The 27,704-nt window shown below is 45.2% G+C and overlaps 2 protein-coding genes and 1 non-coding gene across 6 annotated transcripts in view; 1 reads left to right on the top strand and 2 right to left on the bottom strand.

Annotated features, from left to right (window-relative positions):
* Nucleotides 1-505: 505 nt before the first annotated feature.
* Nucleotides 506-27,704, bottom strand: part of TTLL4 (tubulin tyrosine ligase like 4) — a 35,085-nt gene continuing 7,886 nt past the window's right edge. The window contains exons 2-19 of one of the 4 annotated variants that reach the window (XM_057744246.1): nucleotides 17,309-18,890; nucleotides 16,316-16,425; nucleotides 15,898-15,961; nucleotides 11,976-12,097; nucleotides 11,442-11,552; nucleotides 11,018-11,094; nucleotides 10,123-10,314; nucleotides 9,940-10,022; nucleotides 9,603-9,731; nucleotides 7,654-7,776; nucleotides 7,248-7,346; nucleotides 6,151-6,285; nucleotides 4,484-4,621; nucleotides 2,919-3,021; nucleotides 2,069-2,279; nucleotides 1,858-1,928; nucleotides 1,367-1,452; nucleotides 506-937 (exon numbers count right to left, since the gene is read on the bottom strand). In XM_057744246.1, coding sequence (XP_057600229.1) covers nucleotides 775-937; nucleotides 1,367-1,452; nucleotides 1,858-1,928; nucleotides 2,069-2,279; nucleotides 2,919-3,021; nucleotides 4,484-4,621; nucleotides 6,151-6,285; nucleotides 7,248-7,346; nucleotides 7,654-7,776; nucleotides 9,603-9,731; nucleotides 9,940-10,022; nucleotides 10,123-10,314; nucleotides 11,018-11,094; nucleotides 11,442-11,552; nucleotides 11,976-12,097; nucleotides 15,898-15,961; nucleotides 16,316-16,425; nucleotides 17,309-18,792 — 3,501 coding nt within the window. In that variant the 5' untranslated portion in view covers nucleotides 18,793-18,890 and the 3' untranslated portion in view covers nucleotides 506-774. Of the gene's footprint in view, nucleotides 1,198-1,366; nucleotides 1,453-1,857; nucleotides 1,929-2,068; nucleotides 2,280-2,918; nucleotides 3,022-4,483; nucleotides 4,622-6,150; nucleotides 6,286-7,247; nucleotides 7,347-7,653; nucleotides 7,777-9,602; nucleotides 9,732-9,939; nucleotides 10,023-10,122; nucleotides 10,315-11,017; nucleotides 11,095-11,441; nucleotides 11,553-11,975; nucleotides 14,557-15,897; nucleotides 15,962-16,315; nucleotides 16,426-17,308; nucleotides 18,891-27,704 lie in introns of those variants that run through there. The other 3 variants (XM_057744245.1, XM_057744247.1, XM_057744248.1) reach the window with 3 other exon arrangements.
* Nucleotides 6,581-6,653, top strand: TRNAG-ACC (transfer RNA glycine (anticodon ACC)). The gene has a single exon. It is a non-coding gene; the product is annotated as a tRNA-Gly (tRNA).
* Nucleotides 25,264-27,704, bottom strand: part of STK36 (serine/threonine kinase 36) — a 37,035-nt gene continuing 34,594 nt past the window's right edge. The window contains exon 26 of the mRNA XM_057744244.1: nucleotides 25,264-27,257. Coding sequence (XP_057600227.1) covers nucleotides 27,189-27,257 — 69 coding nt within the window. The 3' untranslated portion in view covers nucleotides 25,264-27,188. The remainder of the gene's footprint in view (nucleotides 27,258-27,704) is intronic.

The raw sequence follows: 27,704 nt of genomic DNA on the forward strand, positions 1-27,704 counted from the left end.
AGTGGGATTATCTGGGCTCCTTTACTGCAGCCACGGGAAATTCACAAAGGTTACAGACCCTCTCCCCTCACAGAAAGCCAAGAGCTGAAGGTGTGACACCCACAAGAGAGAAGTCTAGAAGGTTCAACAAGTGGGAGTGATGTGAAGTCAGAATAGGCAGACCTAGGGCTACTGGCTGGGTGGGTATATGAACGGAGAAATGGTCTGAAGGTGGTGATGCCCCCAAGACTAGGATGATAGGAAATGGGTTCAGCATGTCACAGCCTTTGCCTGTCTATCTACTGAGGAAGTCTGAAGGTTTCCGAAAGCGACTCCTCAGGACAGGCGGTTGGGGGAGGGGGGAGTGTGACCCCTGAGGAAATAAGTACCCTCAGAGGAACCTCCTCAATTATATTGAGAGCAAGGGACTTCAGGCCCAAATAGGTTCGGCATGTTTTCTCCTCTTGAGCTGTAACTCACTCCCTACACCAAGGCCTAACACAAATCACACATGGCTCTCTGAAGGTAGAACCCAAACGCTGCTTTATGAGGCTGAGTGGCCATCACTGGCTTCTCTGCTGAGACAGAAGGTGCCGGCCAGTGGACCTTCCGCACCTTCTCCCCTCCCCACCACCCCTCCAGCCCGCCAGATACCCATCTCTACAATTCAACCACTTCCAAAAATACTCCGAGGAGGGGCAAGGCGGAGGGGTGGGGGCTCAGGCTGGCCAGCCGGCCGGTTCCCATGAGGTAGCTGACGCTGGTGCGCCTGGGCGGGGGCTAGAGAGAGGCCAGTCACGGGCTCACAGCAGCCAGGAGGGAGTCACCAGGTGACTGGGAGGTGGGGGGAGCAGAAAGTCTCGAAGTCTGCCCAGAGTACTTGATCACAGGTAGCATCTGGCTGGAGAGGCTGGGCTCTTTGCTGGTGTCCTCACTGTCCTTTGAGGAACTGGGTTTCCTGGGGGAAGGGGAAAGGCCAGCTTGGGTCTTCATGGGTTTGGGCATGGTCCCATCTTCAGAGAGTGTTATGCTTCCCTCAGGGGAGCCACGTTTTCTGAGGGAAGCAGGGGGAGAGAAATGTCTGAGACACTGCGTCGCTGAGACTTTAACCCATGATCTGCTACCTTCAGAGCCTACAGCAGGCATTCACAGTATTCATTTCAGTACGGCTGAAAGTGGCTGCTTCTGCGGATGAGTCTCTGCTGCAGTTCAGCTCTACTGGGTATACCAAGAACCACCAGGAAGAGGATACTGAGGATGCATATTCTGATAGTCTCACCAACCCCCAACCAAGAAAGTTGATCTCCTCATACTCTGGGAAAAGAGCAAGGAAGAGAACTCCCTGAATTCACACCCAACACCCTTCCCTTGCCCAGGCAGCACTCACCCCAGCTTGCCAGTCTCTGATTTGGAGAAATCACTGAGTGTCACATCACCCTTTGGGCCAGTCAGAATTGATGTTGGGAGAGTCCACTAGAAGCAAAGGAAGCAATGAGGCCAGCGGGGCTAGGTAGAGGTCAGGGGAGAGTGTCTGGGTCTTAGGACTCTTTACTAGGTCTACCTCTGAGTGATTAAAGGGCTCTTTCCTTCCCTACCCTGCAGGAATGGGCCCATAGGGAGAAAAGTCTTGGTCCTCTCCTGATTCAGACAAGAAGTTGAGGCTACAAAGCACCTGATCCCTGAAAGAAAGGCATCTAGAGAATCCTGGAGGCAATTATTCCCTTGAAAAGGAAGGGTCCTGAGACACAGAGGCCTGCAGAGCCTTGGGTAGAAGTGAGAGGGTCTGGACTTACACCCAACCCATGCTGCACTCTTAAGGTGGAAGAGGGAGGGGCCTGAGGTAGAGCTGTCCTCCTTCACCCCAGCAGCATTACTCACCACTGGAGCAGAATCAGAGACGGCTCCTGTGTGGAACCCTTTGTAGCACCAACTCCGAAGCAGATCTACTCCTAGGACAAGATTAACAAAGGTAGGACTTAAGAGGTGTGAAATCAACTGGCCTGATCTTCTTGCCACAGAGGCCCATTTCTTGGTCTATTGGGTTTAATCTCTCATTAAACGTGGCCTGTGGGCAGGGAAGACACATCACCTTTGAGCTTGTTGCCATGATACTTCTGTTCCCATTGGGTGGTGAGAATGTTGAAATATCGTGGCTGCTCAAAAAAGCGGAGATAGCGAGAAGAGATTCGAGAAGGAAAAATTCGTTCAAATTGACCACGGCGAGAAAACTCATCCTCCATCTCGACCAGAACCCGAACATCATCTGGCGTCAGGACATCCAGCACAGATGCATAGAAGTCCTGTGGCCCAAGGAACAGGGAGGAAAAGGGTGTCGCAAAGAGTGTAAGCCAGAGGCAGAGATCAGAAAGCCAGGGGATAGGGAGTATGACTCTGGGGTCCTAAGGTTCCAGCATGAAAGGACCACCAAGGCAGCCTGGTGGGCCAGCTCTGGACCTCCCTCATCTGTTCCTGAGTCTACTGAGCTCATTCAGGGGATGGAGAGACTCTTGGCCGGGGTGAGGGGAGCCGGGGGGCACAGAGGCTAAGTGATTTGTTGGATGAAGTCAAGACTGGAATCCAGCAATTCAGATTTGGCCACAGCCTTGTGTCTGCCACTCTTTCATCTGACTCCCTCATCCACTCTGAGAAGGTCAAGCCTTCCAGGAGCTCAGTGCCCCTCAGAGAAAGAAACCCAAAGGGTCTACAGCTTTACAAGAAGGGTGGGCGGGTACAGCATTTTGCTAAGAGCAGTGGTTGTTGAGCACGTGATAAAGGCTATCAACTCTCTCCTGGAATGATACACATGCCAACAAATCCCTGCACACCAGGGGATGTAGGAAACCCTGCCCTAGAGGGAAGAAAAACTGCTTGCCTCGGGGCCCCCACATGTTTGACCAGGGAACCTTTCTGCCAGCACTGGGGTGAAGGCAATCTCCTACCTGATCAGGAATTTTCTGGGTCAAGTAATAGGCTTTCTTCATCTTCTGTGCAGTGAAGTACTCTGGGGCCATTTGACATCTGTCCCTGGGGGAGCTGGGCAGGCTAAGGCAGGGGGTAGAAAGGGGGCAAAGGGTAAGCTCAGCAGCTTCACATTCTGAGGACATGTGGAGAGAGGATCCAGCCCAGGATGACATTCTTCTCAAGAGAAGTCAAAGAAGGATGGACAAAAGTTTGTTACTTGAGTAAATCAGACTGCAACGCACTGCACTCAAATAGCCTGCGCGTCAAAGATCAAGTACCATGAAAGAACTAAAAGAGGAAAAAGCACCCTCTTTAAGTTGTATTTAAATGATAAAAAAAGAGGACCATGGAACAATCACTGTATACTTCAGTTTAATTTAGTGAACACTTACTATAATAAATATCCAGCTTGGCCCTACTGGCTATGTAATCCTGGACAAATTCCCTGCCCTGCCTGCACCTCAGTTTCATCATCCACATTACGACAATTACTACTGAGAGACACGAAGATGGCCTCCAAGGAGCTCACAGGACGGCATGTGTCAAATGACAAATAAACTATAGCACAGAGCCAATTATAAGTCTACAATGTCTGGTGGGGAAAGCAAGTTTTGTTACCAACAAATTAGGATTTGAAGCCCAGATCTACAACTCTAGCTGAATGACCTTGGATGGGTTACTTAATCCTAGTGGTTTTCAGCTTCCTCATCTGTAAACTGAGGATAACAATACCAACTTCATAGGGCTGCTATTGGGGATAAGTTATAGGTTTTCCCGTACACATAGCAGTTACTGACTATATATTAGCTCCCTTTTCTCAAGAGTGGTTCTGAGGCTCTGTGGGTGTGGAGGAGAGAGCCCTCCTCGAGCTGGTTTCATGAAGATGCTGCCTTCAGCTAGGCTTTGATGGATGGGTGAGGTTGAAACCAGGGAGGTCTTGCTGAGTGGAATTTCAGGAGGAAGAAACTCCATGAGCAGAGGAGGGGACATCACAGGGGAACAATGAGAAGCCGTGTACATTTCAGAGAGGAGACTGGACTAACTGATCCTTAAGGATTCTTCCATCCTTGGGGTTCTATGAGCGATCCAGTTTGTCAGAGCACAGAAGCTGGGAAGAGGAATTAAGGGAGGGGTGCCTGGGGAAAAGAGGCTGGAGCTTTGAATATCTGCTGGAGGAATTTTTTTTTTTTTGGCTGCACCACGCAGTTTGTGGGATCTTAGTTCCCCAACCAAGGATCAAACCCAGGCCCTCAGCATGAAAGCGTGGAGTCTTAACCACTAGACTGCCAGGGGAAATCCATGCTTGCAGAATTTAAAGCTGATTTCCAGGCTCTGTGAGGATTCCTGGGTGGGAGAGCAATTTTAACCAAGCATGCTTTTAGGGGTACTAACATGGCAGTGGTACAGGGTTGACTGCAGGGGCAGATCCAGCAGCAAAGAAGACCAGGCAGGAGGGGGCAGCACCCAGACACCATCCCTTCCTAGAGTCACGATGGGGCCGCTCACGCTGCCAGCCAAGCTGCAGACAAGCAAGGAGGCTGACCTGGTGGTGGAGCTGCTGGAGCTGCTAGAGCTGGAAGCGACATCCTCTGCACTGGGCAGAACAAAGCCCGCCAGGTTCAGAAGGTCACGGATCATCTGGCCTTTGATGCTGACGTCCAGTGGAGAGTTGGAGTGAAGGCTTTGGAGAAAGAATGCAGAGTGGTAAAAGCAGACACCAAAACTGTTTCCAGTCACAAGTCCAAGTCAGTGCCAGCCCCACTGACACCCAAACTCATGAGCACCATCATGAGGGTCTTCCTGCCCCACAGATAGTGAATAACCTCACTTTAGGTGGTTCCTGCCCATGACCTTGGTTTGCTAGCGGAAAAGCATGCAGTAGGCATCAAATTTAAAAAAGCAACTTTTTTTAGGCAACCCTCAGAATGGGAAAAAATAATTGCCTATGAAACAACGGACAAAGGATTAACCTCCAAAATATACAAGCAGCTCATGAAGCTTAACACCAAAAAAGCAAATAACCCAATCCACAAATGGGCAGAAGACCTAAATAGACATTTCTCCAAAGAAGACATACAGATGGCCAACAAACACATGAAAAGATGCTCAACATCACTCATAATCAGAGAAATGCAAGTCAAAGCCACAATGAGGTATCACCTCACACCAATCAGAATGGCCATCATCACAAAGTCTGGAAACCACAAATGTTGGAGAGGGTGTGGAGAAAAGGGAACTCTCCTGCACTGTTGGTGGGAATGTAAGTTGGTACAGCCACTATGGAAAACAATTTGGAGGTTCCTTAAAAAACTACAAATAGAACTTCCATATGATCCAGTCATCCCACTCCTGGGCATATATCCAAAGAAAACCATAATCCCAAAAGAAACATGTACCATAATGTTTATTGCAGCACTGTTTACAATAGCCAGGACATGGAAGCAACCTAAATGCCCATCAACAAATGAATGGATACAGAAGATGTGGCATATATATACAATGGAATATTACTCAGCTATAAAAAGGGATGAGATGGAGCTATATGTAATGAGGTGGATAGAACTATAATCTGTCATACATAGTGAAGTAAGTCAGAAAGAGAAGGACAAATATTGTATGCTAACTCACGTATACGGAATCTAAAAATGGTACTGATGAACTCAGTGACAAGAATAAGGATGCAGATACAGAGAATGGACTGGAGAACTCGAGGTATGGGAGGGGGCGGGGGGTGAAGGGGAAGCTGAGACGAAGCGAGAGAGTAGCACAGACATATATATACTACCAACTGTAAAATAGTCAGTGGGAAGTTGTTGTATAACAAAGGGAGTCCAACTCGAGGATGGAAGATGCCTTAGAGGACTGGGGCAGGGAGGGTGGTGGGGACTTGAGGCGGGGGAGTGAAGGAAGGGAGGGAATACAGGGATATGTGTATAAAAACAGATGATTGAACCTGATGTACCCCCCCCAAAAAAAATAAAATTAAATTAAAAAAAAAAAAAAAAAAAAAGCAACTTTTAACAATCTGTCTCCAATGTCAGAGAACCTTGAGATAATGGCAAAGAAAAAGGGAATGGGTAAATAGACCACGAAGGGAAAACACATATTCTAGTGAAGGAAAGGTCTTCCCAAAGTCAGCAAGACTGGAGCAGAAATAGGATCATGAGGATACAGAAAGGCTTCTACTGTGAGTGCCCTGAGAATACCTACCTTGGGGAGATGTTGACTTCCAGGACCCAAGGCTTTAGGTTCTCATCCAGCATGATGTCAAAACCAAAGAGCTCGTGGCAGCTGTAGGGCCGACGCACATACATCTTCAGCAGGCTGGTCACATAGGGTTCTGACCTGATCACAGGGAGGAGAAAGTATTCGGCTCAGCTCCTCCCAAAGGCCCTACCTAGAGCTGCCCTGCAATGGAGTGGCTCAGAGATGAGAGAACAGAAGCAATACAGGAAAAGAAGCTCCCAAGAGATGTCTGTGATCTGGAGCCAGCTTATGGGGATGAAGTTCAGAAGAAGAACAAAATTTAAGTCTATCCACTCCTTCCTAAACCTTTTCCTCAGAAATGAAAATAGCGTGGTCAAAAGTCTGGAGCACAGCAGTGTGGAAGCCCACAAGAAAAGCGGGGGGTTCAGGGACTTCCCTGGTGGTTCAGTGGCTAAGACTCTGTGCTACCAATTCAGGGGACCCAGGTTCAATCCCTGGTCAGGGAACTAGATTCCAAATGCCACAACTAAGAGTACGCATGCTGTGACTAAAGATCCCACATGCTTCAATGAAGATTCCCCACACACAGCAATGAAGATCCCGTGTGCCACCACTAAGACCTGGCATAGCTAAATAAATAAATATTTTTTTTAAAAAAGGGACTTCTGTGGTGGTGCAGTGGTTAAGAATCTGCTTGCCAACGCAGGGGACACGGGTTTGATCCCTGGGCTGGGAAGGTCCCACATGCCGCAGAGCAACTAAGCCTGTGTGCCACAACTACTGAGCCTGCGCTCTAGAGCCCTCAAGCCACAATTACTGAGCCTGTGTGCTGCAAACACTGAAGCCCGCATGCCTAGAACTCGTGCTCTGCAACAAGAGAGGCCACTGCAATGACAAGACAGTGCACCACAATGAAGAGTAGCCCCTGCTCGCCACAACTAGAGAAAGCCCATGCACAGCAACAAACACCCAACACAGCCATTAATAAATAAATAAATAAATAAATAAATAAATAAATTTATTTTTAAAATATACATATTAAAAAAAAAAAAGAGGGGTTCAGTGGTAGGCCCCACACCCAGGGTGGCAGTGTGACTCACGAGATGATGGTTTTGACAACAACATCCTTTATTTTCTCCCAGATGGCATCACTGTTGACTCCCTTCTGGCTCAGGTAGCTCCATAAAGCCTTCAGTGCCCTGTGAGGCAGGGGAGGAGGAGGGAGTATTTAGGATTATAGTTTATGAATGAGTGATGAAGAAAACACAAAGAAAAAGGAATAAGAGGCCCAAAGGTATTTTCTTCATACATCTTCTTTTGATGTTCTGAATTAAGACAGAGATGAGTTTGTATGCAAACAGACCAATTCTGAATTGCCAAGTGTTTATATAATCTTTGGGTCTTATATTAATCCTCCACTCACCACCCCCCTCCCCCCGAAAGCTCCCCAAACCCCAGAACCCTCTGCTCCTCTAGGTCTCCACTTGATGGGGACTGTCTGGGTACCATTTGTGGCCCTGGCAGGCTGTTTCATCTTCATTGGCCTGGTACTCGGCATTCTTTTTATTGACACTGTAGTTGGTCAGGTGCATGAACTTGTTGCCGAGGCTCTTCATAGAAGGGGAATACCTGGAAGTGAGAGGAAAGGCAGAGGTGAGATGGTGAGATAGCAGAACAATAACAGTCCAAACATTTCCCTAAATCCTGAGGAGGTAAAGGACAAGTGGACAGGTCTTTTCAGATGCACAAGGGTCTAAGAAGTATGTCTACTAGTAAGGTTTCTAGAATACCACAGCTAAACTCATCTCCTAATTTATCCCACCTCAGTCCTGCAGGAAGACCCTCCCTATTTAGTGAAGTAGACAACCTCCTTACTTCCCATTCCCCATATAATACTGTGACTTATAAGAAATAAATATATTGGTCCCTGCCCCCAGCCCCTGACACAGAGTTCCTAAAACTTTTGTAAATTCCTAAGTGGTAAGAGTACAAGGAGCATCTTTGTTCTCAGATTTGGTCTTTGACTCCACTTCCTGACGCAGAGCTCCTAAAACCCTTATAATTTCCTGGGTGATAGGAGTGTCTTTTTTCCAACAAGGTGACATTGGGTGAGCTCCTGGATGGCTCCTGGATGAGGGCCAGTCACTGGAAAGACCAAGCCATGGGGACTTCCCTGTTGACACAGTGGTTAAGAAACCACCTGCCAATGCAGGGGACATGGGTTCGATCTCTGGACTGGGAAGACCCCACATGCCACGGAGCAACTAAGCCCGTGCGCCACGACTACTAAGCCTATGTTCTAGAGCCCGAGAGCCACAATTACTGAGCACACATGCCGCAACTACTGAAGCCCACGTGCCTAGATCCGAAGCTCTGCAGCAAGAGAAGTCACCTCACTGAGAAGCCCAAGTACTGCAACAAAGAGTAGCCCCTGCTTGCCACAACTAGAGAAAAGCCCATGCACAGCAACGAAGACCCAATGCAGCCAAAATTAATAAATTAAAAAAAAAAAAGAATGGGTTCCTTAAAAAAAAAAATTAAAAAAAAATTAAAAGAAAAAGAAGAAAAGCTTCTCTTAAAAAAAAAAAAAAAAAAAGACCAAGCCATGGTTAGACACTTGGAATTTTCAACTCCCCCCACCTAACCCCCATTCTCTTAAAAAGGGAGAAAGGCTGAAAATGGAGTTTACGATCAATCATGCCTAAGTGATGAAGCCTCTGTAGAAATCCCCAAAACATGAGGTTCAGAGAGCTTCCAGGTGGGTGAACCTGTGGAGGTGCTGGGAGAATGGCCCACCCAGAGAGGGCATGGAAGCTCTGCGTCTCTTCTCACATACCTTGCCCTGTGCATCTCTTCCATCTGCCTGTTCTTCTGTATCCTTTATCATACCCATTTTTCACAAATCAGTAAACATAAGTAAACTATCTTCCTGAATTCTGTGAGCTGCTCTAGCAAATTAATCAAACTGATACCCCTGGGCCCTGGCCTCGAGGAGGGGGTCATGGGAACCTCTGATCCATAGTCAATTGGTCATAAGCACAGGCAGAAACCTGCACTTGCGACTGGCATCTGAGGTGGTGGAGGAAGGGGCAGTCTGGTGAGACTGAGCCCTTAACCTGCGGCATCTAACGCTATCTCCAGGTAGATAGTACCAGAATTGAGTTCAATTGCAGGACACCCACCTGGCGTTGTGTAGAACTGCTTCGTGTGGGGGAAAAAACTCACACATTTGGTGACCAGAAGTGTCAGAAGTAAAGTGTTTGATGTAAAAGTAAAGGAGACACACAGGAGAAAAGGAAGACTAGGTTTTCCCAAAGGCACCCTACCTTCTCCTTTGCTAACAAAAACGACCAAAACATTGGTTATTTTCCTGTTTGGTGTCCGCCAGCTTCCCTCGCTGGAGGGAAAGCAAATCCCCAAAGCTGTCAGGGTGAGGCCTCACCACTACCACATACTTGCAACTAGCAAAGCGGACGAGTCCATCTGAAAAGAGGTAAATCCGCAGAGGATCGTAGGAGGTGACGTAAACATAGATTCGCAGATCGAACTTGCTGCCGCTGATGAGGTAGGGTTTGTGGAGATACCTACACAGGGAAAGGCCAGCTTCAGGGACAGGACATATGAGACAGGGCTTGGCAGATAACTGAGCCACGGCAAAAGAAGCCAGCTAACATCCCCAGGATAAAGAACTTTAAACGGCTGGCTGAGGAAGGTTTTTGGCTGGGAGAACAAAGGACAAAAGAACATCGTGAAAAGGGAACCTCCAGGCTGAGGAGCTGGAGACCAGCTCACCTCTGTACCAGAAGGGGCCTTCGCTTGGGGAGCTGACTCCACTTGTGAATGACCTGGATGCCAATGCCTCGAGCGGATGCTGGCTAAAGGTCAAGGGGAGAGGAGAGGAGCTGTTTACCTGGCCCAACACAGTGGTGTTCCCACTCTCATGCCCTGGCCTGCCACTCGCTTTGATCCACTCACTGGTTTAACAATCCACTTTTGGCGGCTGCTGCTCTCCCAGGCTTTGCGCAGGAGCTTGGCGTCCTGGGGCAGGATGAAGGACTGGGGGAAGAAACTGAACTCCTTCTTGCCAAAGCGGCTCTGCATACGGGACAGGTTCCGCCACAGTCGGTCCTTTCGCCCAATCTGGAATGAACCTGGGAAGTGGTTTAGCTACAGAAGGGACAAAGGGTGGGAGCAGGGAGAGAGAGAGTCCAGGTGAGACCACAAGAAAGACAGCAAGATTCATTACACCATCCCAACATTCGAAGCCCCTGTTCCATCTGATTATTACCATCTAAAGGGCCTTAGGTATTCAGCTGCTAAGCGTTCACCAAAAAATGATTACAACACAAACACAACAAAACAAAATGTAGTGCCCTTTAGGAGTCAATAGTTCATGACGTAAAATAGTAACTAAGAGAGACATAATATTCACCTTAAGAGCAAAGAAAAAACGATGAAGTCTTTTCCCAACCTATAGGACAAAGACAGGAAAGTACCTGGCTTTCCTGGGGAAAAGGGACTATTCATTCCAACATGAGACCAGAATCTTCTTTACATACATTCAGCTTGGAGGAATGGAGGCAATGCAGTGGTTATAGGAGAAACGTAATAAACTGAAAACAGGTACTGCATCTCAAGACACTAGAGGAAAAAGTGCCTTTTAGGGGCTGCAACTGTCTAAGACACTGCAGCTAAACTACTAGACGTGCGTGACCTGCTGGGGGCTCACGCGGCACCCGCCTCCCGTACTTCCTCCACTCCCCTATGAGCCCTCCTGCCTTCTCCATGGTCGTCCTCCTCTTCCCCCACTCCCACTCCCAACCTCCTCCTGCCCAGTCCAAGGGAAGAGCAGCTCAGAAAGGGCCCCTACCTTTTGATGCTCCTGAATGGATCGGAAACTAGGAGACTTCATGTGGTGACCCCAGCAGCCCAGCCAGTCGTCATTCCCTGCAGGAGGCACATCAGGAAGTCAGTCCTGCTGGCAGCTCAGTCCCTGGGACAGAGAGAGGCTCAGATGCCCCAGAACTGGGCATAGCTCCCAGCCCCAGTTTTCTAAGAGTTGCCATGGAGCTGTCCTACATGAGGCCCTGGGGTCAGGACTAGAACAATGGCCCTGTCTTTCAATGTTGAGTAACAGGCTTCAGCCCAGAGGGATTTCAGACCTATGTCCTCCTGTGAAGTTGGAAACTTCAGGACAGGGTCCCCACATAGCAGGAGGTATCTAGGGCTCCCCTCCTGCCCAAAGCCCATCTGCTGGGGCAGAGGACATACTCTAAGTAAGGCACGTGACTCACTCTTGCTGATCTTGAAGTGGGACCGTCCAATGGTCTGCTTGACAATGTTGGGGGTCACTGTGCTCATCTTCCACCGGAGCAGCTTCCTCTGCTCCCAGGGAAGTTTCTCCACTGGGGAAAGTGGGGAGGTGAGGGGAGGGTGTGGAGAAGAGCAGGAGAGTCATGGTGAGAAGAGGTAAAAGATGGCACTGTTGCTCAGACTTTCCTGGGTAGGCAAGTCACTAAGTATTGCTCCAGATCAGAGTTTCAAGGAAGCACACTTTGGGGAAGAAAGGGTGCTGCACAGGAATGAGGAACACAGAGAGGAGAGGAGGTTGAAAGGGGAAAGACACAAGGTTAGAGGGCAAGAACGAAGCATGAAATTATGTCAGCCAAAGGACAGACAGGATAAAGATCCCCACATTGGACTGGTGAACCAGGCGGGGAACCAAGCACCAACACAGCCATTCTGGAAAGCGCTTTCAACCCTACTGCCACCTCCTCCTAACTTCGCTAGCATCCTTCCTCTGAGGGTTCTTCTGGGCTGACACTTACCTTTCTCATCCGGAGTGCCAAAATAGATGGTAGGGGGCACGTTGGGAAAGAGACTGTAGATGAGGGCTGGTCGGACAACTTTCTCATTGGAAAGGGGTTTGGTTAGAATCTCCATACAGTTTCTAAGATGAAAAACAGACATGTGGGTAGAGAAAGGGAAAGCCACAGCCCTGAGTGCTGTTACTATTACATATCTTTTCTTTCAGGGTGCTATCTTTTACACTGTGATTCTACAAAGCCAAGTGCTCAATAATTATTTTGCAAATATTAATCCATAAGGTGTTATAGCAAACCTCTACACAGTTACACCATTAAATGTCACCTAAAGACAAAGTTTTCCAATACTTCATTCTATGATACAACTCTGAAATTTCCTGTGACAAGCCACAGGCTGAGGAGGTCCCTGAAAAGAGTAGTTCTGAGAGCAGGGAATGAGTTTGAGTGGATACTAGTAGAGGAATATGCTACACTAAGACAAAGAGAAATAAACCAGGAAAGAAAAGGAATGATATGGGTAACTAAAAAGGAGAAAAAGCAGAAAAGATAGAAAATAAGTAAGAAGAGGCATAGAGATTTTTAAAAAGGGGAAAAAAAGCAACAGAAAGAAAAGAAGTAGTGCTACTTCTAACTCATTTTATATTTAAGTTTATCTGAAGATATATGGATGATTAATACTCTTCTCTGTTTTGAAAATGACTCGTGGCATCAGATTTTTACGTAACAGTGTGGTAACACAGGTCTGGGAATCTGGGGCAGTGGGCCATGGGGTCCCCACTGTTATTCCAACAATGTCTTGGCCAAGACTAGCTCAAGGAGTCTCAAAATATGAAAACCTCAACCATCTATTGGGTACAAGCTGACAGACCCAGACCGTTTCTTCAAATAGCATTGAAAGTGGAGGGAATAGTTATTACTCTCTATACTGAGCTATATGAGCCACAAATATTTATTATTTAAGATTAATTTTTAGCTTATAAAGAGCCATTCTACCTGTTATTTTGCAGCACAACAGAAATAAGCACTGTATGTAAAACATTTCAGTATTTCAAACCTTAGAGATTTTTAATGAATTTTACTAGGTCAAGTTAAATATTAATTCCTAATTAAATAAATCCAATTAATTCAACTCAATTCCTCATTTCCAACATATTTTACTTGAAAGACTTTTCATTTACTGAGTATAAGAATTTAAGATTGTTGAAAATCAAGGAGAATGAGTTAATATTTAAAAACAAAGACAAGACAGGAATGTAAGGGTACAGCCACTCAAGAAAACAGTTTTGGCAGTTTATTAAAAAACTAAACATGCAATTACCATAGAACCCAGCAATCACGCTCCTGGGCATTTATCTCAGAGAGATGAAGCCATGTTCACTCAAAAATATGTACACAATGGTTTACAGCAGCTTTATTCATAACAGTCAAAAACTGGGAACAAACAAAATATCCTTCAGCAGGTGGCTGGGGAAACAAGCTGTGGTCCATCAGCACCGCGGAACACTACTCAGCAATACACAGGAATGAACTAGGGACACACGCAACAACCTGGGTGAATGTGTTGAGTATATGATGAGTAAAAAAAGCCAATTTCAAAAGGCTATGCATGGTTATCATTCCAGTTGTATAACATTCTTGGAATAACAAAACTATTGCTTGCTAGGGGTTAAAAGGGGGATGGGAGTATGTGGCTCTCGGGGTAACAGGAGGGATTCTTGCAGTGATGGAAATGTTTACATCTTCACTAATGTTAACGTCTTGATTGTACTATAGTTTTGCAAGACATTATCACGGGGGAAACTGAGTAAAGAACTCAGGGAATCTCTGTATTATTTCTTAAAACTGCATGAAAATCTGTAATTGCCTCAAAATCAAAAGTTTAATTAAAAGAAAAAAAAAAAAGAAAATCTTTGTTAGCTGCCTCTCAAGAGTACTGAACTTAACCTCAATGGGCCTGGCTTCTGGTCTAGCAGTGCTGGAAACCTTGACCTTGCAAACAGTTACTTAACTTCTCTGGTCCTCAATTTTCACATCTGAAAAAAAGAGGCTAGACTTGATGATCGCCTTCTCTAAATTTACACCATTCTTAGAAAAAGAATACGGAACAGGAAATGTAATAAATTATTGCTCAGTAGAGAAACAGAGGTAGTGTTTTCAATGATCTTTCTGTGACTGCAAAATTTCTATAATATATAAATCTTCCATAATTGGGAAAAATAAGATTTTAAAAATCTAAAAATATTTCTGATTTTAGTCAAAATGCAAAGTGGTTTAGAATTCATAAACCTCCATTTGCTTGAACTCATGTTTTAAGCTTCATATAGAATGTATATTTTGTACAAGTTAAATTAGTTAATGAGCAAATAATTAACAAATACCTTTTGTGAATTTTATCTTATAAACCAGAAAGGTTAAATAAAGAGCTGTGCAGCTGTCTTGAAGTAGGCCTGAAGACAAACCTAGATCACCCTTAAGTGTGGAAAAGGGGTTCCGAGTCAATTAAATGTTAAATATATCTCTCTTATGGAGAGTGGAGGTCCTTAGTCAACATCCAATAAATACGACCAGGAGCAGCTTTGCTTTTCTGAAAGAACAATGGGTTAGGTTTAAAGTAACAGAATTTATGCACCAGATTCAAAATACCTATGACAGGATTTCTACCAATCTTCACAGAAAGTCCCAATTCTGTCTCTCTACTTTCCAAACAACTCTTTCCACCTTGCTGGTTTGAGACTCTAAAACTGGTACAGCCGCTGCCACCATCACATTCGGAGATGCAGCCTGTCTCGTCCACACTAATCTTAAATGAGGCTAACTCTTCCTCTTAGCTTCATCTAAGGCACTACCGACAGAAAGGAAAGCAACCAGTTTGAGTGTTCCACATGCTAGGCAAGCCTTGCCACATATGGCAAGATTTTAATTAAAATTAGAATAAAATTAGAATAGAAATTTTGCTTTTTTTACATTTTCAGTAGAAGTTATTTTTTAAAAGAAAAAATGCTTAGTACTTTGTGAGGGTTCTTTTTAACATCTAATAATAATTCATGAAGACAGAGCCTCATATTGAGGCAAGGTTGGAAGTGATGAGAACAAGGAAGATTATATTGAAGGATGTTAACTTTCTGCCCAGAAAGGTGATCTGTATGAGCCTTAAGCAAGTTCTAAAACTCTTTAACAAAATGACATGTCCTCATTTACAGTAATCTTCTCTTAATCCTGCCTTCCTTCCGCTCCCTGGACTCCCTATCTCCGTTATACAGCATTCTACAACTATCTGTTTTACAAAAGAGTCTACATTAACAGTCTGACTCCTCAGTCCCCTAGTTAGAGATGGGTATCACTCAGATTCCACGAAGGGCAGGCAGTCAATAAAATAATCTAGATTAAAGCTAGTGAATTTTAAATTTGATTTCTTATTAACTAAGGTCAATTTCGGTCTTATAAAACTAACCTCTGAAGGGAGAAAAAGAGGACTGCAAAAAGCTCCAATTAGCAGTACATCTATCTCAGCACTGTTTCTGACTGGGGAATACACTTATAATGCAAGGTGGCAATTACCCTCATGTGGGCAGCCTAACTAAGAGTCTACTGCAAACATTATGGATCTTCATTAATTAGTTATTAATTTTCCAAATACTTCTTGAGATTATTTGCTTTTTATTTGAACAATTTCTTGGAGCCTATAAAGACCAAATTGCAGCCTAAGAAACATGGTACTGTTTTTAAGCCCAACTGATAAAATATGCTTCTGTTTCTTTTCACTGTTTCCTTTTTGAAAACTAAAGCCCTAAATGTAAAAACTTGGTAAAAATGAGTTAGGGTTAACAAGGCCATTAATTAATGGCTTCGGTGATTAACCTCTTTGTAATCCTGAAGAGATGGAAAATGGGCAGCTACCAACAACCTCTACACAGCCCGCACTCACCTAGAGACCACTGCTACCGACTCACTCGGAGAGACAGCACTGCATGAGGAGCACTCTGAGTCTCCTGTGGGGAAAGAGCAGAGAAGTCCCAGCTGGGAGAGGCTGCCACACAAAGTCACCAAGCCCGGGCAGCCGTTCCTCAGACACCTTGGCTCAGCCTTCTTGCAGAGCCACAAGCACCTGCTGCTCCCTTGCACAGCCTTCCCTGAGCTCGACAGCAGTAGGGAGAAGGTAAGACTTGGAGGATGGGGGACTGCAGAACAAGTCCTCCAAAAGCAACTACCGCCCTTGGACCCCCAAGGTGAATGTCAAATGTAGGTGACAAAGTGAGTTAAGGATCTGGTACACAATCATTAGCCCTCTTCCCAAGCGGTGGTGACCAAGTCCCAGTTGGAGGTTGAGAGGGCCCCCTACTCACCCTCCTCCTCTTCATTCTCATCATGGCTGCAGCAGTCTTCCAAACCATCTATTAGCTCTTCTTCTAGATCTTCAGCTTCAACCTGGTCTAGCTGGAGGTCAGTAGCTGAACTATAAGAGAGAATCATGGCCCCAGCCCAGCCAACTCCATGAGAGAGGTCACAGTTGGATTCTCATTCCTTCATCATCTCCCAGTGTTTGTCTCTTCCCCAGTCACCAACCTGCTGTCCCTTGCCTGGGCCTTACAACTCACTCCTCTTGCCCTCAGAGCTTAGGTCCAGCCATAGTGCCTCAACCCTACATCCCCTTTTCTGCAGATAGGCACTACGCCTTCCATCTTTTTTGAAGTCCCTCATAGCACATAAATACACAATTCTGAATACAAAACACCATCAATCAATGTGTGGTAACAAACATCAAAGGTCTCTAGATTTCTCTCTGGGAACTCAGAACAAGGCCTTGGTGGACTATGGTTCCAGAGAAGTAACAAGGCACAAGAGAAGAGGCCAAATATGTGTATGCCCTAACTCTGAAATGGCTATCATACCAGGAATGATTGAGAACCTGATTTGGTTTGGAATTAAGCAGAGAAATCACAGTCCCCAACACATGATGCTTAGAATTCTTATTTTTCCCTCCCTATAATCTAAAGCAAGGCTTAGCAAACTCTTCCTCTACAGGACCAGAGAGTAAATCTTTTCAGTTTTGTGGGCCATTCAGTCTGTTGCAACTACTCTATTATAACAAAAAAGCAGCCAGAGACAGTAGTAAATGAATGAGCAAGACTGCATTTCAATAAAATCTTATTTATAAAAGCAGGCAGAGGGTGGGATTTGGCCTGCAAAGTGTAGCTTGCTGACCTCTGCCTAAAGTGAAAACCAAAATTCTAGGGCAGTTAAAAAATAAAACCGACCTTCAGAAACACAGGGTCAGTGTCACCAAATGCTTATTCATTCTACTGCTTTAAATGAACCAAAAACTTTCTCCGACTTACCCAATATCCCTAGCAGGTGAGTCCAGCTCCCTGGCTTCCTTAGGTCCCTGCCTCCCAAGTTCGTCCAGATGGATGGAAGAGAGGTGGGTAGCCACCTCGGCTACACCAAGGAGCTGAAGGGGAGAAGGCAGAGCTGGTGTTTTGTCTTCTCCAAGAGGAGGGAAGTCAATTGCAGATTCACAGGCAGGGCTGCAGCTGGGCCCACTGGTGTGTGAGGCAAGGAGGTGAATGCTGATGCGTTTGGTACAGAAGACTGTACTATCCAAATCCACAGTGTCCAAGGCTCCAGGAAGGAGCCTACTGTCTGCACCAGCATCCTCCTGAGGGAGCTGCTGGCCGACCACAGGTGGTTTCCACTGCCTGTTCCTGCTGACGAGATCCCACTGCAAGCTGGGGTTCATGAAATAAGATTGTTCAAAATGGTAGCCTTGCCTTGGCTTCTTCTCAAAGCCTCTTGCGGTCAACTTCCTCACGGCCTCAGTGAATCGAATCTCCTTAGTAAGAGTCTGGGAAACAGAGTCCCCATCCAGGCCGTAGAGATGTGGCTCTGCCCTTGTGGCTAAGTTACTCCGGTTGTAGTGGGGAGAGGCAACACTGGTGGTGGAAGCATCTAAGGAGTTGGGGGTAGACAGGGTGCTGCGGGAAGAGTCATCATCTAGGACAGTGCCACTGCTCTTGGGCACCTTGTGCTCAACAGGCTGGAGCGCACAGTCTCCAGTGCCCCCTGAATGATGCCAGGAGACAAGCGGGACCTTGGGTGAGGATACTGGCTTCAGGCCCTCTGTGGCCTGCGATAAAGGCACTTTAGTGCTATTTGGCCGCATGAAGGAGTTGTTATTTAGCACGGGTTTGTAGGAAGAGGAAGAGGAGAGTGGAGATGGGGTCTTCCCTGAGATGGCAGAGACCAGGCTCTTCCCTGAAGGATTTTCCCCAGCCGCTCCCAGTGAGAGGTATGGTTCTGTGGCTGAGGATGCCATGGGGGAGACCTTGGAAGAAGTGGCCTTATTGGCAGTGAGTCTGGTAGGGAGGCTCTTTGGAGGGAGAGAAAAAGGTCTTTTTTCTGACAGGCCTGAACGCAAGCAGAAGGACTCCAGCTGCTGGTATGGTCTGTGCCCGTGGTTGGTGCGGCGGTAGAGCAGTGTGCTGCTGAACAGGTCCGGGAGGGAATGCAGGTGACAGGAGTCGCTGTGGCCTGCAATGACAGCCGTGGCTCTGGAGCTACATAAAGTGCTAGGGCAAAAGAAGTATGCTGGCTGCGGTGGGATACCCAAGAGGCCTGGGCCCAACGCTGCTGAAAGTGTCCCCACGTGCTTCTTCTCCAGCTTCCAGATTGGCTTCACCTGCTGATGAGCCTGAGCCCAGACTTTGCCCTCAGAGGGTTTCTCCGGTGGCAGGGTAGGCACACTGCCTGAGGGCCCACTCTGCTTAAAGCTCTTTCCCCGGTGGAGGCCAATACTGTAGTGCTCTGTTCTTGCTGAGGCCATGAGGAGCCCACATCACAGCCATGTGGCCTCATGGCCCGGCTCAGGTAAGGTGCCATGTACCTCCAGTAGTAGCAGCTGCATCCTTGAGGTCCGTCGGCCTTAAGGGGAGAGAGACAGTTGGGAATGTTACAGTCCCAGAAGGACAGAAACAATGCTACAGTGGTACCCAGGCAAGGAAAAGCCCCACTTCAGTACTTCTTGGGCAACCAGTCTCAGTCATCATTTGGGGCCCTGGCAGAAGAACACTAGATTCCTAGGGTTTTCTCAGTGGACTTCCTGCTGCCCTCATGCAATCAAAGTTGGCTTCATCAAGGACTGGGACACTAAGGTACTACCAGTGTAAATCTGTTCACATGTTCCCACTCTCTCAGAGAGCTCTTTCCTCTCTCTCCAAAGAAAAATTCATCTTTCTGTCTCAACATCCACAATTTACACTAGTGGCTTCCTTCCCTCACCAGGCACTGGTGTGCCTAGGAATAAGGCAGCCTGGGGGTGGCAGAGAAACCAGCCAATACCTTCTGAATGGTCAAAGATCATTTGAGGGACTTCCCTGGTGGCGCAGCGGTTAAGAATCCACCTGCCAACGCAGGGAACATGGGTTCGATCCCTGGCCCAGGAAGATTCCACATGCCGCGGAGCAACTAGGCCCATATGCCACAAATACTGAGCCCACGTGCCACAACTACTGAAGCCTGCGCACCTAGAGCCCGTGCTCCGCAACGAGAAGCCACCACAGTGAGAAGCCCGAGAACTGCAACAAAAAGTAGTCCCTGCTCTCCACAACTAGAGAAAGCCCATGCGCAGCAACAAAGACCCAACGTAGCCAAAAAAATAAATAATAAAAGAAAAAAGACCATTTGAGAAGCACATTTCACATCCACTGCTCCCTCATCAATTCTCAGCTGCCCCTGATGTGGTCTGCTTTTCACAGTTAAATGCAACAAGTTCAGATTAAAAGCAGAGAATTCTCCTGCATACCTTTGGAGTGTATTCTGGAGCTGAGACAGTAATTTTGTCTCTTCAAGGGTCTTGCCAGGACTTCCTAGGTGGCGCAGTGGTTGAGAATCCACCTGCCAATGCAGGGGACACAGGTTCGATCCCTGCTCCAGGAAGATCCCACATGCCGCAGAGCAACTAAGCCCATGTGCCACAACTATTGAGCCTGTGCTTTAGAGCCAGTGAGCCACAGCTATTGAGCCCATGTGCTGCAACTACTGAAGCCCACGTGCCTAGAGCCCGTGCTCCACAAGAGAAGCCACAGCAATGAGGAGCCTGCGCACCACAACGAAGAATAGACCCCACTCACAGCAACTACAAAAAGAAGAAAGCCCGTGCACAGCAAAAAAGACCCAACACAGCCAATAAAATAAATATATATATATATATATATATATATATATATATAAACCAATTATTTAAAAAAAAAAAAAAGAATCTGCCTGCCAATGCAGGGGACACGGGTTCAATCCCTGGCCGGGGAAGATCCCACATGCCTCGGAGCAACTAAGCCCGTGTGCCGCAACTACTGAAGCCCATGTGCCTAGAGCCTGTGCTCTGCAAGAAGAGAAGCCACCGCAATGAGGGGCCTGCGCAACACAACGAAGAGTAGCCCCTGCTCGTTTCAGCTAAAGAAAGCCCATGTGCAGTAACAAAGACCCAACACAGCCAATAAATAAATAAATAATTTTTAAAAAAAAGTCTTGCCAATTATTTAGGCTTAAATTCCAACCAATGTATTGGTAGGAAAGAGAAGAAACAAGATGAAACTAGACACCAACATTCTTTTTATTTAAAGCGACTTTATTTCCCTCAGCCACAATGGGACAGGAGAGGTCAGGGAGTAGAATATGGAAGCGAGAAGAGGACAGAAACTTTCTTTATTCCAAACCCCAGACTTCAATTTCGGCTGATCTTGGGGAAGGAGAGCCTGTCTCTTACATTTCCTCGTTCAATCTTTCCTCTTAAGTGAACCAGGATGCCTCATCTCTGTGCTTACCTCCATCACTGTCTGTTTTACACTGAGCTTTAACGATGGGCTGCTCATGTGACTAGGAGCAAGGAGCATGTTGTCCCCAATATAGGGTCTCACCCACAATAAGTGCTCGATATTCTGTTGAATGAATAAACTGAAAAAAATACAGTAAATAAAAGGAAAATAAACTAGCACTGATAAATACTAGTTTGGACACCTAACAAATACCAGGTACTGTGCTCATTTAATCCTCACAAAAAGGCTATGTTCAATTTCCTGATGATGAATCCAAGACTCAGTAAAGCTCAGTAACTTTTCTGTAATTAAACAACCAACAAGGAGTGGTTACTTTAAAACCTAGGTTTGTCTGACTCCATGCTGCCTCTGAAATTGAAATGAAACACACACCTAGGCCCTGTTCCCTCACTGATCCCTAACCTTCAGGTACCAGACAAAAGCCAGGTTGGAAACACTCCTCCACTGTTTATCCTGAGCCCCTTTGTGGGTGAAGTGCCCAAGAGCACACCACTGCATCCTCATCTGCACCACAGTCAAGCCCACTTTCCCTCACAGACACGGGCACCCACTGCATACCAACTGAGGGCTGGGTGAAGAGAACTCTCCCCTCTGCACACACTGCTTCAATGTCTGCCTCTCTGCATCCCTCCACATGAATCCTCGGTGCCAGGAACACTGGACCCAAGTGGCCTGGCATCTAGTTGGCTTCATTTCTAATCCAAATGAAGAAGGAGAAGGATACACTCCCACCTTCTTCAGAAGCTGCTGGTGGCCTGCTCCCAGGCAGAATGTGAAGTGGGCCAGCTGGGAATGTGCCAGAGTAAAGTGGATTCTCTTCTCTGTGACTAATGGGATTCTAGACCTTGTACGTGTCTGCCATGGCCATTTCCTACAGGGAATTTTTTTTCCTTGTCTGACTTATTTTCCTTAGCATAATACCCTCTTGATCCACCCCCGTTATTGCAAATGGCAAGATCTCTCTTTTTTATGGCCGAGTAATATTCCATTGTCTATATATACCATATCTTCTTTATCCATTCATCTATGACTGGACACTTGGGCTGCTTCCATATCTTGGCTATTGTAAATAATGCTGCAGTGGGACTTCCCTGGTGGCACAGTGGTTAAGAATCCACCTGCTGATGCAGAGGACACGGGTTGGAGCCCTGGTGCAGGAGGATCCCACATGCCAAGGAGCAACTAAGCCTGTGCGTCATAACTACTGAGCCTGCACTCTAGAGCCTGTGAGCCACAGCTATTGAGCCTGAGTGCCACAACTACTGAGGCCTGCATGCCTAGAAGCCTGTGCTCCACAACAAGAGAAGCCACTGCAATGAGAAGCCTTGCAGAAGAGTAGATCCCACTCGCCGCAACTAAAGAAAGCCTGAGCACAGCAACAGACTCAACACGGTCAATAAATAAAAAAAAATTATTAAAATAAAATGCTGCAGTGAACATTGGGGTGTACTACCATCTCCTTGTTGCTGCTACTTTACTCAGTGTGGGAACTCTGCCACAGCCATACCCAACTTCTTCAACAGTGCCTTTTCCTCCTGAGGTCCCCTCCAAAATCCTTCACAGATCCTCTCGTTTATCCTCTCCCCTACATCAAACCAATCCGCTTTCACCACTTCAACTATTACCTGCAGGAGAACAGCCATTTTTTGGACCTGACTTCTCTCAAGCTCCATGCCCTCATTGCCAACTGTCTGCTCCACCTTTTCCACATGCAAGTCCAACCACTTCAATCCAGCTTATCAAATTAGCTCTGCATTCTTTTTTTTTTTTTTTTTTTTTTTTTTGGCTACCCTGTACAGCTTGCAGTATCTCAGTTCCCCAACCAGGAACTGAACCCAGGCCCCGGCAGTGAAAGTGCCAAGTCCAAACCACTAAACCTCTAGGGAATCCCCGAGCTCTGCACTCCTGATCTTCAAATTTCTTTCAGTGGAACCTTCTTTCTGTCAGTCACCAAAGAGGAAAATTTAAGTTACTTCTGATTTCTTCCTTTCTCTTATTCTCCAAAGCCAAACCAGCCACAAAACTTGAGATTCTTTCTTCATGGCATGCTTCCTCCTTTCGTTTCCACCACCGTCTGGACTATTGCAACACCATCCAGACTGAAGTTTATGTCTCTAGGGTCTGCCCTTCCTAATTCCATTCTGTAGGCAAGCTCCAGATTAACTTTGCTCAAATATTACTTGATCAGCTACCTTTCCAAAAATTTTCCATGAGTCCTCACTTAATATCACAGTAGCCTACCAACTACCTGCATCAGAATACCATGGGCTACAGGTTACTGAGCCCCACTTTCAGAGAGGATTCAGTGGGTCTAGGGTGGGGCCAGGGATTTATATTTTTAACAAGTCTTCTAGATGATTCTCATGTGAGTCAATAAAATCCACATTTCTTAGCCTGAGTCAGCTTCAGTCTTTTTTTAAGGCATATTTCCATTTCCTTCCACGTTGAACTCTGCTGTGACCTGTTCTGGTCTTATGCTAATCCTTTCAAACCTGTCTGCAGGCACTTACTCCACTCAGCCTCTTCCTTTTGAATCCTTTTCATATTTTACTTACCTTTGCCAGGCTCAGTTCAAGCTCCATCCTATCCATGAATATCTGTTGTGTATTTATTCCTCTAATTTGATACTTTGCAAAGGCTATCTTTTACCACTGTTGTCTTCTCATATGAACATACCTCATAAGCTCCATGATGGTTTTTATAGGGAAATCTTATGTATCTGTAACATATAAATGCACAGCTATGTGAGTAGAAGGAGGAAGATCACTGCCTTAGTCTGGCTTCCTCCCAACAAAATGTCATGAGCTATTAAGGCTCCCTAGAACAAAGTTTAGAAAATAACTGACTTGGGGGTGATGAGTATTTTCAATGTCAGCTATATCTCCACAAAGCTATTAAAAATTAATTTTTTTCCCTAAAAGGATAAGAAAGGAAGGTAAAGAACTGCAGAGCATTCTGAAGATAAATAAAATGGCCTCAAGCACCCTCTTCTTTCTATTTGCATGACTGGCTCAGTCCAATTCCTAGTCCCTCACTCCCCTCACCAAGTGCAGGACTGCTGCAGTAGCATCCTGCCTGGTGATCCTGGATCCGGCCCCTCTCCTTCAAAGCATCCAGTCTCAGGAATCTCAACATCCTGCTTTGCCATCTTTAGACAGCATTCAAAAGTTGTCTATCCCATGCTACCTTCTACTCTTTATGGGGTTATTTTGCCTCGAGTTTCCTCCTTAAGTGACATGCAGCCTATGCTAGAAAATCTATGACTGTTGTCTCAAACCATCAAGTCTCCAGGGGCCAGACTCAGACCAGCTTGGACAAGGTATCTATTTCTACAGAAAGCAATTATTCATTATACACTGACTGTAACACTCTCCTACATTACAGGAGTGTGTGTGGCTCTTGGGATCTGAAGTTTCCTTCTTCTCCTCCATCTAAGTGTTTCCCTCAGGCACCAGGGGAACTCAGGACATCAGAAATAGTTCAGAGTCTACAAGTCATAAGATCTCTGATGAAATTACTTTAGTTGCTCAATAGTTATGTAAGAAGATAGAACTGACTTGTCTGGAATCAAACAGAATGAGGAGGAGTACAGGAATCAGACCCATTTTCTCTTATGAGATAAATCCCAAATTATGTCTCCCTAAAGAAAGCTGGAGGAGCATGGAGCCCTATTGAGAAAGGAAGGCCAATAGCCCAACCCTAATGAGAAGGGAGGGTCAGTACCACAGGTTTAGAAGAGAAGCTCTTGTAGAACACAGTTATGCAAAAGTAGTTAGCAAACCTCAGGAAAAAATACAGCTTACAGCAGTTAGCGCTGAGGGAAGTCCATCTGCAAATTATTGAAAAGTGAAAACAGCTGAAGGCTTAACATAATCAAGTGACTAGCTCTCCTGAAGCCTTGACCTTCAGCAGCTTCTGAAAGTAACATCACGTGAGCTCTAAAGCAGTGGTCCTCAAAGTGTCGTCCCCAGACCCTGAGGGAACTCTAAGACCCTTTCAGGGGTTCCAGTAGGTGAAACTATTTTCATAATGAAACTGAGATGTGATTTGCCTTTTTTTCTGTGCCAGCCTTTTCACTGATGGTGCAAGACCAATGGTGAGTCAAACTGCTGGTTCCTGAGCAGGAGTTGAGACAATAGCACCAAGTGAGATCCTTCACCACCACACACTTCTTCACTGCACAGTGAAAGAAGAAATGCCAGCTTTACTTAAGAATGTCCTCGGTGACGCAATAAAAATGAAATCTCAATCCTCAAGTACATCTCTTTAATATTCTGTGTAACAAAATGAGAAATACATGTAACATAGAAGACTATAGTTGTCTCTAAGTAAAGCACTTGTTTGAATTGCAAAATTTCTCTGTGGAACATCATGTTTACTTGAAAGAATGAAAGACACACAAGTGATGGTTATTCAGACTTTGATACTTGGCAGGCATTCTCTAGAAAATGAAACAGAGTAAGCCTGTCACTTCAAGGAAAACAACTGACAGTGTCTGTTGCCAATGATAAAATTTGAGCTTCAAGAGAAAATTAGAATTTTGGCAAAATTGTATCTGCCACCATGAGCTTGACAGCTTCCCAATACTTAATCATTTTTCTGATGAGTGTGGTGATAATATATATTTTTTTGATACTGTAAAATAAAATGTGGCAACATTTTTAAGATCTACATAATTCAATGAACCAGTATTTTCCAAATATCTATCACATAATTTCAAAGAATCAGGCGCGGGTAAAAGATTGGGTCAAAGTCAGAAATAGACCAATGGATTCTAATGTAACAAAGTATGAAAAGTTTACTGACAACATTTCAGATTCCACTGCAGCTAACCTTCATAAAACCACCCCTTGTTAACGTCTGTGTAGTATCAAAGAAGAATACCCACTATTATCTGAAAAGGCTATAGAAATACTCCTCCCTTTTCCAACTAATTATCTATGTGAGGCTGGGTTTTCTTCATAATTCAATCAAAACAACATATCGAACCAACTGAATGCAGAAACAAATATGAAAACCCAGCTGTCTTCAATAATGCCACTCTTCTCACTAATATTTTTGAAACAACAGCATTTTGCATTTTTTAAAATGCTACTTATGTTTACTTATAGTGGGCTTATTATTATTTCTAAATGAATTAATAAATACTTCAATTTCTAGTATGGAGTAGATACATATCCCACATTTAAAAATATACTGAAGGCCCCAAAGAGCTTTAAAAGTGCATATGAGAGACCAAAAAGTCTGAGAACCTCTGGTGTGGAATAGTACTCCCCATCCAGGATATTCAAGAGGCTCCCAAGGACAGGGCCCTTTTTATTTCAGGAATTAGCACTCTATCAGTATTTGTTGCAAATATACCAGGTCTGGCTTCCCAGTTCTGCCAGAAGACAGGATGAGAAGTTCAGGGCATTAAAGAAAAGTTTCCTTTGCATTTCACTGACAGATCAAAGCATTTAATTTCATGCTAAAATCCAGGGAGCCCATGACCAGACAATTCCAAGGTCACAGAAGGAATCTAGCGGGAAAGCTAAACTCAACTCCACATCATGAGTACCAGATCCAAAAGTTAAAAGGTCATCTCAACAATTTTTCAGCAAGTGACAACTTTTCATTTACATATTCATTTCTGGATTTGGTTACAAATGTTCTGCTTCCTTTCTTCCATCCCCTTTCCCCTACCTACTCTCTCAAAGTTGGTGCTCCTGTGCTCAGTCTTCTCACTTTGCCTGGCACATAGTAAGCATTCAATAAATGGCAGTTGCAACTATTAATGCAAACTCTCCCAACTTATTAACACAAACCTCGTTTATCCCATGACCTCAACCACCTCCTACTCCTACCTTCTCAACTTTCTACCATCACTCAGACCTACAGAACAACCTCCCAGGCCTTTGTACCTGGATTTGCTGCAGGAACCTCAATTCAGCATGTCCAAAGTGTAACTCCTTTACCTTTCTTCTCAAAGCTGTCCCTCCTCCTAATACCTCCTCCTGCATCTCCACCCACTTGATTACTAAAGTCAGAAAGTTAGGATCATTCCAGACTGCTCCTTGTCTCACTTTCCCTACATCTACTTTGCCATCAGGTTTTGTCCACTCTACCACTGTTAATATCTCTCTAAACCCTCTCCCCCACTGCCACCACCATAAAGCCCTCATCATCTCTAGCCTGGTCTCTAGTTTTCTCATTGGCTCCTGCCTTCAGCCTAGATTTTACTTATTCAAACTACACACTGACACTACAGTAGTAATCTCAAGCACAAATCTGATGTTACCTTCCTGCTAATTATCTTCCCATGGTTTTCCTGCAATATACTCTTCCAATGATTTTACTTATGTATTCCTCTAGGAGTTTTTAAAACCATGTATTCCTGGTTGCCTAGTGGTTAGGATTCCAGGCTTTCACTGCCATAGCCAGGGTTCAATCCCTGGTCGGGGAACTGAGATCCTGCAAGCTGCGTGGTGCGGCAAAAAAAAAAAAAAAAAAAAAGAATTAAAACCATGTATTCCCTGCACATGTTAAAGTTGAACTCCAAAATTTTTCATCACAAGTTTGTCCTTTTGTTAAGAGGAGGTAGAAAATATTAAACATTGTATAGAAAGAACTAAGGTAAGGATTAACTATAATTGAAAGAAATATTTCATGACAATTTAATAAAATGAGTTTTAACTATCTGATTCAATAACACACAGCTAAACTAAAAGAAATCTCTTTTAAAATATTTTATGCAACCTTTATCCAATACAGCTTGAAAAATCTGTGGCCCCAAAAAACATTTTAGACACATTTAACTACTATGTTCCTCTTTTTAAAAAATATTTATTTATTTATTTATTTATTTGGCTGTGTTGTGTCTTCATGGTGATGTGTGGGATCTTTAGTGCGGGATCTAGTTCCCTGA

This window comes from Hippopotamus amphibius, chromosome 8 (genome assembly GCF_030028045.1).
Source record: "Hippopotamus amphibius kiboko isolate mHipAmp2 chromosome 8, mHipAmp2.hap2, whole genome shotgun sequence".
Lineage (NCBI taxonomy): Eukaryota > Metazoa > Chordata > Mammalia > Artiodactyla > Hippopotamidae > Hippopotamus > Hippopotamus amphibius.